General features: G+C 49.0%; 1 protein-coding gene across 5 annotated transcripts in view; it reads right to left on the bottom strand.

Annotated features, from left to right (window-relative positions):
• Positions 1-88: 88 nt before the first annotated feature.
• The window catches only part of SNAPC4 (small nuclear RNA activating complex polypeptide 4), a 31,224-nt gene continuing 23,776 nt past the window's right edge, over positions 89-7,536 (bottom strand). For 3 of the 5 annotated variants that reach the window (XM_065572052.1, XM_042854368.2, XM_042854369.2), the window contains exons 22-23: positions 4,731-6,886; positions 89-637 (exon numbers count right to left, since the gene is read on the bottom strand). In XM_065572052.1, coding sequence (XP_065428124.1) covers positions 497-637; positions 4,731-6,886 — 2,297 coding nt within the window. In that variant the 3' untranslated portion in view covers positions 89-496. Of the gene's footprint in view, positions 638-2,723; positions 2,868-4,730; positions 6,887-7,536 lie in introns of all 5 variants that reach the window. The other 2 variants (XM_005299488.5, XM_065572053.1) reach the window with 1 other exon arrangement.

Below are 7,536 nucleotides of genomic sequence, written 5' to 3'. Positions count from 1 at the left end.
CTTGTTGTCAAAGACCAAACACTTACAGGAAAGCTTATTCAAATGAAACCTCTCCTATTTGTGGGGCCAGAAAGAACATGCCTAAATCTTTTTAAATGAGAAAAATACAACATTTATATTTAATCAAACAGTCAGAATCATTCAGGTACAAAATAAATCCACTGATCATTCAACAGTGTTGTCACCTCAGAACCAGTTAATTGTCAACCACAAGCATTGCCACAGCATTAAAAAACACAAACTGAGACGCATGTTCTGAACTGGGGACAGACATTTATATAAATAGGCTCCAACACAAAAAACAAACAAGCATTCATTTTTAACGCCTGTCTCCAATAGTCTTCTCCCACCTTTGTCCATGCTGCTGCCAGACTAAGTGTGTTAGAACAGAATCAGTCTGTGTCAAGAAGAAGAAGAAGAAAAAAAGAAAGACTTCCGTCTCTAACTTTCCCAATTAGTGGTTTTAAACGAGAACTGCAGTAATATACAGACTTGGCTAAGTGTTGGGAAAAACAGTGCAACCATTTTCCTCTCTTCCCCAGAACTGCGGAGTCAGTTTATTTGACGCGTCACTGGTCGGTAGTGCAAGGAACAGCTGGTACTGCCACGTCTGAAAGCAAGCTTCATTCAGAGACTCCTGTAATAAGGACACATTCACCTCTCATTAGTCATGGGACAGAGTTTCTAAAGCCATTTAAGAAAAGAATCAAAAAGAAATGAGAACAACTCCATGAACTGAAGAGGGATATCAAGGCAAAAAAAAAAAAATCTTTGCACTTATTTGGTACCTGTCAACCAAAAGCTGTTGATGCTTTTTATGTTGATCAGACCACAGCACACCTGTGCAGTATGGTGTTAGCCCTGTGAATACAGGCAAGGAAACCGCTTGCCCTGCAGAGAGTCTATGGGAGAGACACGAAAAGCATCCAACTCCCCAGGCCCTCTAAGAATTAAACACTCCTTTTGCCCAGCAGTGGCTTGTGGGTGATCTTACTCACGTTAAAAGCACTGCCTGATAGAGACCATCTTTTGCATTCTATTTAAAAGTCCACCACTCTGGCCACTGATAATTTAGAAATCGACAACAGCTGCCATTGCTAGTGTAGGACCTTCAGTATCTTTGCTCCACTGTTGCAGACAAAGCAGCCCAAGTGAACCCCCATCACCAGAACTCTGCTAAGGCCATCAGCAAGGGGCACATGGCAGCCAAGGTGTAGAGAAGACACTGGGACAATGTTTAGGCTCTGCAGCAGGAGCCAATGGCTTTAAATACATCCTTCAAACATTCCTCTCCCCAAGAGCTCACTCCTCTTTACCTAAACTGTCATCCGCTGTTTTGTTTTTGTTTAAACTTGTCTTATCTTAGCAACCAATCGCGCAAAACTCTCACTATCAATTGCAATGCCTTACGACCAATTCTCACCACTGACTGCAAGGACTCTGGGCTGTTGAGTCCATATGACAGTGGGCCTTTGTCTCTAAAGCTGTCATAAATATAAAGGGAAGGGTAATAACCAAATCCCTCCTGGCCAGAGGTACAGAATCACTTACCTGTAAGAGGTTAATCAGTTCAATTAAACTAGTTGGCACCTGACCAGAAGGTTCAATGGGGGAAAGAAGATACTTTCAAATCTTGGGAGGGGGGCGGGAGGGGAGGAGAAGAGGTTTTGTTTGTGCTCTTTGTTTTTGTTCCCTCTTGGAACAAAGAGAGACCAAGCAGGTAACCCAGCTCCTACCGAAATGATACATCTAAAATTACAGAAATTGTAAGTAACAGCAAGGAAATGCATTAGATTATCTTTTGTTTTAGCTTGTGAATTTTCCCTATGCTAAGAGGGAGGTTTATTCCTGTTTTAGCAGCAAAGAGTCCTGTGGCAAGACTAACAGACGTATTGGAGCATGAGCTTTCATGGGTGAATACCCACCTTGTCGGATGCATGTATTCACCCACGAAAGCTCATGCTCCAATAAGTCTGTTAAGTCTATAAGGTGCCACAGGACTCTTGTTGCTTTTACAGATCCAGACTAACACGGCTACCCCTCTGATACTATTCCTGTTTTGTAACTTTGAAGTTGAGCCTAGGGGACAATCCTGTGGGTTTTAAATCTTTTTATTACCCTGTAAAATTACCTTCCATCCTGATTTTACAGAGGTGCTTCTTTTACTTTTTTCTTTATAATAAAGTTCTTCTTTTAAGAACCTGATGGGTTTTTAGTGTCCTAAAAACCCAAGGGTATGAAGGGGCTTGGGGGATTTTTTGGGGGGGGGGGGGGGGGAAGGGGAGAGAGATAGGACTCCAAGTGGCCCCTCCCTGAATGTTTGTTAAATCACTTAGTGGCGGCAGTAATACCATCCAAGGACAAGGAAAGGAATTTGAGCCTTGGGGAAGTTTTTAACCTAAGCTAGTGGAACACAAGTTTAGTGGGTCTTTCATGCAGGTCTCCACATCTGTACCCCAGAGTTCAGAGTGGGGAGGGAACCCTGACAAAAGCATTGTATAAATGTAGCATGCCTTGTAATTATGGTCTTTACTGCTCATGGCTAAAGAAGTGACTTCAGACCTGCATGCCCACAGTGAAGGTGAGAGAGGCCTGTTTCAAACCATTGCTATAGGCCTGGAGTCACGATTCCCCAGCTATTTCTAAGCTGTGCCTCACACAAGTGCCTCTCCAGGTCTCTTTCCTCGAGTGAGAAATAACGGCTTCAGAGTGGAGTTACTAACACATTTCTCCCTATGCTTCTCTCACGTCCGCCGCCTCCTCTTCCTGAAGCGAGCACTTCTCCTGGTTCGCAGAACTCTGGCCTCACCCACGTCAGCGCAGGAGCCTGAGACCGATTGGACAGTAAGAGCTTCAGCTCCAGCACCCTGAAACATAACCAGTGACAGGGCATTACGACAGGCTGAAGATACTTGGGACCGCAGGAAGGACCGGAACACCCTCCCCACAAATCATTCAGGGATTCTGGCAAGGCTGGGAAAGAATGGAACGAAAATAGCCCTCTCTTTATTCCCAGATCATTAAAAGCACAACGTGATGCCTGTTCCCCTCGATCACACAGCCGTGCCAGACAGCATGTGTTCTCCCAATAGTGAGGAATATTACATATAGAGTGTAGTAAAAATTCATCTAGCCAATGCTCGGGTGTTTCCTCCTGGGGACAGTGATACTGCAAGGATTCAAGCTGGAGCCTTGCTTTTACAGCAGCTCCCTAGCTCACAGCCTCTGCCTGGCTGCGTGGGAATGATTCCTCCTCCCACACGATGTTTTTGCCACTGCAGCTGGGGATCAGGCCGGGGCCCTGCTGAACAAGGGGCTCCAGAGTCTCTCAAAGTGAAAGACTCTTCCCTGCCCCGATGCAGCCACCTGGACCGTGTGCACATTCTAGTAGGTAAAGGGAATCCAGTCTGACTTCTCCCCATCAGCCCCCCGCTGCTGAAATGAAGCCGCTCTGACTGAATGAAGGCGGGCGGCAGGACCCGTAAGTCTTCGCCCACCCCAGAGCAATTTGGGAGCCCCTCCTGGGTACGACCCACTGTGCTTAGCACCCCAGTATCTGAGCTTGTGGGGCTGACGCAGGGGGCAAACATTGCTGCAGGTTCTTCCCTGAGGAGAAGGGGTGAAGCCAGCACTATTTTAATACCCTTCTTTGATCAGCTCTTCTAGGAAGGGACTGCCGGTAGCAACATAGGAACAAATGAATAAGGATCAGGAGAGCCAGAGAATGAGGCATAATCACCGTCCACCCCTTCGGTGTTACGGAGCTTCAGCAGGAACGTCTCGCCCCCAAAACCCCTTCCATCGGACAGGCATACAAGCACTTGGAAAACCCTAGTCTAGTCACACGTGACGCTGTGGAGTAGGAAGCTCACATTCTACATAGGGACATAGGTGCTCTTCCCCTTACATCCTGGAGATGCAAAGACCACCATGTTCCCTATCCACAATGTAAGGAATTCTCAGACACATCCAATCCTGCTAACCCAAGCTTTCCTGGAAGAGGTAAACAGCTGCAGGTCTTCCCCAAGCATCCTTTCTGCTTTGCTCTACTGTAGTATCCACCAGCACAAGCCTAAAAGGAGGAGTTTTATGGGAACCACCACCAATTCTGTAAACAGGAGCTTTGAGAATAGGTCTAGAAACAGGGTTAGAAGTGAAGGATCATTTGTGTTTTAACACTATAAAGAGAATTTAAGTTACTGAAAATCGCAACCAAGAAATGCACGATTGTGAAACCAAAACCGACTTCTGTGCCGTCATGGCTACCAAAAGCCCTATCCAAATTCTCCAGATTCCCTCTGACAACCTTCTACAAAGCAGCTCTGGGTTTACATCTGCAGCCCAGTGAAAATCTGGGGGTGCTGTAAACTAACCTGAGCTTCATATTTAACAGAACCAGAGACGCTGCACTGACTATGCTGTACCTACTGACTGGGTGCTCCGGGGAAGAGGGCTTTGGCATGGGTGGGAAGGAGTGGTGCATAATCCGGGTCTAACATGTTGCATGGGAGCTTGATCCTTTTGGGGTGGCGAGGGGGGGTCCAATCCGAGTTCCGTGGATGCAGGGTATTGCGTGTGAAGCAGGGAAACTTTTCCCTCGTTCTCAACACGTAAACCCATACTTATTCAAAAAGGAAAAAAAAAAGTCACGAGCCAAATCTGGCCCCACCAAAGCCAATGGAAGTTTTGCCATTACCTCCAATAGGAGCAATTCACTGCTTTGACTTTACCTGATTAGTGATGTCAGCATCCTCACTCCCAGGGACAATGCCAGCTGTGCTATCCAAGGGTACTTCCGCTGGTTCTTTCCCACAGCTTTCTGCCTCCATCAGTTCCTTATCAGCAGGGGACTCCTCTTCCTCACTCTCTGACCACTGCCAGCGGCTGGAGAGAGTCGTAGTCACAGTGGGAGGAGACAGAGTTGCTAGGACGGCTGGGAGAGTAAATGCTGCTAAAAATCTGGCTTTCAGCAGGAGATAGGCAGGGTTATCGCTGAGTTTCTGCCACACCAGCTCTCGGACAGAAGGCAGATCAGCCCCAGCGCCCCCATCCTTGCGCTCTTCAGAGGCCCCGAGGCACGACACACACTGCTCCAGCGTCTTCTTCTGCAGAAGCAGCCTGGAGAGCGTTTTCAAGTTGCACAAGAAAGGTGGCAAGTAAGCCAAGCTGGTTTCCAATGGGGGCACCGGGATGCCCCGCTTCCCTCTCAGCCACTCCTTCACCGAAGCCTCGTCCTCAAGGGAGAGAAGGCTGACGTCCAGGAGATTCTTTTCGGCACTGGGCGTGGGCAGTCCAGGGGGGTTGTCCACTTTTGAAGCGCTGTCCACTTTTGGGGTGCTCTGTGGCTTTGGGAAGATCGGCCTGTTCCTGGTTACCTGTGCACCAGGAGCATCTGAGTTCTCTACTATGTTGTTACATGCCAGAAGCCGATCCGGCCTTTGCACCTGGCTCCCTTCCAGCAGGACGTTTGGATTGGAGGCAGCCCCAGTGAGTGTATTGCAGTTATTGCTCTCGCCCGGGCCAGGGAGACTTGGTGAACAGAGCGGGTCAGCCCACGGAGTGCTTGCAGGAGGCTTCGCTTGGGGCAACACCACAGGGCTGGGGTGCAGAGCTGCTCCTTCATCTGGAAGGCTCGTTGGAGTTGCACTCCTCTCTCCAGAGGAGTCGGACATCCTCGAGAGGCTGTTTAAAGATGCAGGAGCTAGAGGAGTCATGCTGGGTGAGTTGTGCCCAGGATCCGAGCAGGTTACAGATGAGGAATGAGTGGAAGGGTTTAAGCAAACAGTCTTCCCTGAGGGTGCCCCTTCCGCTAACTGTGGGCTCAGCACTTGCATACCTGTGCACCCGATGGGAGGGTGACTTGCTTCGGGTGGCATCTGCGGCACTCTTGGGGCAGAGGTCTCTCCAGTCCGACTCTGATTTTTGCCAGCACTGCCTACGATCCCAGCTGCAGGCTGCTTCCCTTGGCTATGAACACTCACCAATGCTTGTACCGAGGTGGGGATCAAACCCTGTGGCGTTACCACCCAGGTGATGGGCATAATGTTCTTGGGAACCACGGGAGACCCTCTCTGGGGAGCTAGGATAGCAGGCAACAGATTGATTGGATTCTGCTGTGATGTGACCAGTGCTGGGGCACAAGTCGTGGATGTGGAGGGAGAGGTTTCCTTGGGGCCTGACTTCATGGCGGCAGGGTTCAGAGAAATGGCTGACGACGGCATCAGTGCAATCTGATGGGGCACAAAGGCATGGTTTTGCAAGACTGCAGGTGCTGAGCTGCCACTGAATGGTTGAGCTGTCTTGCACCGCTGGGACAGGCCATTCTCCCCTGCACCCATGGGTCTCGCCTGAGAAGCCTCACCTTTGGACACATCTCCCAAAGCTGCCTCACTGAGCTCTCTCTCGGATTTTGCTCTCCTCTCGGAGGAGCAAGCGCTCTCTGCAGATTCTGGGGCTGGAGATGAATGGCTTCCGACAGGTTTGGGAGAGGAGACAGAAGCCATGACAGGAGTAAATGGAGATAATGACACTGGTACACACGCTGCTGGAGCATTCCTGCTACCTGCCAATCTAGCTGGCTGAGGCTCACTTCCTACTGGTGGGGCAGGAATTACCTGCTGCACAGGGTGCTGGATTATCACAGAGGGCGAAACCAACACCTGGGGGGCAAGAATCACTGTTCTCTGCAAAGCTTTCTTAGCCCGGGACTCCCGCAGCCTCTTCTCCCTCAGTAATTCGGAGACAGTTTTAGGCTTTTGCCTGGGAGTGGGAAGAGTAGGGACACCCGCTGACACAGCTGCAGGGTTTTCCTTTGCTTTTAAGGCGATGGGTCTCTTGGCTCTTCCCTTTGCTGGGACCCTCTGGGAGCGGGGCTGTGCTGGCGAGCCTGCAGAAAGAAAGATTTTATCAATGCTTGCAAAGCCAAATGAGGCTTTAAAAGTCGCGCTCTAGCTATTAAACCAGAGGGTAACTTAACATGGTAAGTAACACACGACTGCCATTCATGCTAAAGGGGAGCTCCAGGGGACTCTACAACAGAAAATGGATCTAATCCGCCCTGTTCTGAGGGCCTCTAAAAAAGGAGTGACACTTGAATCCCAGTAATGAGGAGTGACTGTAACTATCGTCCCAGGAGTCGTGTGCAGAACTTACTGGCAGAACTATATACCATGGAAGGGAACACCCGCTCAATCAGGTCAACACAACACCAGCATTCAGCACCGGTATTAGACCGTGCCAGGGTGCTCTGCCAGAACACCTAGCCTTCAACAGCACTACAGTGCTAATGTCCAGAGAGGATGTCACAGCATTGTTGGTCACCCTGTCCCTCCAGAATCTTTGCCCTTCTTTATTAAGTGGCAACTTTCTATAGCCAGTAATGGAATGATCAAATACCACCAGCTTAAAAGCCCCCAGAGAGGAAAATGAAAAGCGATTTTGTTCTTGAGGCTTTTATCAGATTAGATTGAGAGTCGTATTAACCAATGATTAACTAAGCACAAGTCCCTGTATATTGTGAAAATAAATGGAAGTGTT

Source organism: Chrysemys picta, chromosome 18 (genome assembly GCF_011386835.1).
Source record: "Chrysemys picta bellii isolate R12L10 chromosome 18, ASM1138683v2, whole genome shotgun sequence".
Taxonomy (NCBI): Eukaryota; Metazoa; Chordata; order Testudines; family Emydidae; genus Chrysemys; species Chrysemys picta.
This window is presented reverse-complemented; position numbering and strand designations above follow the sequence as displayed.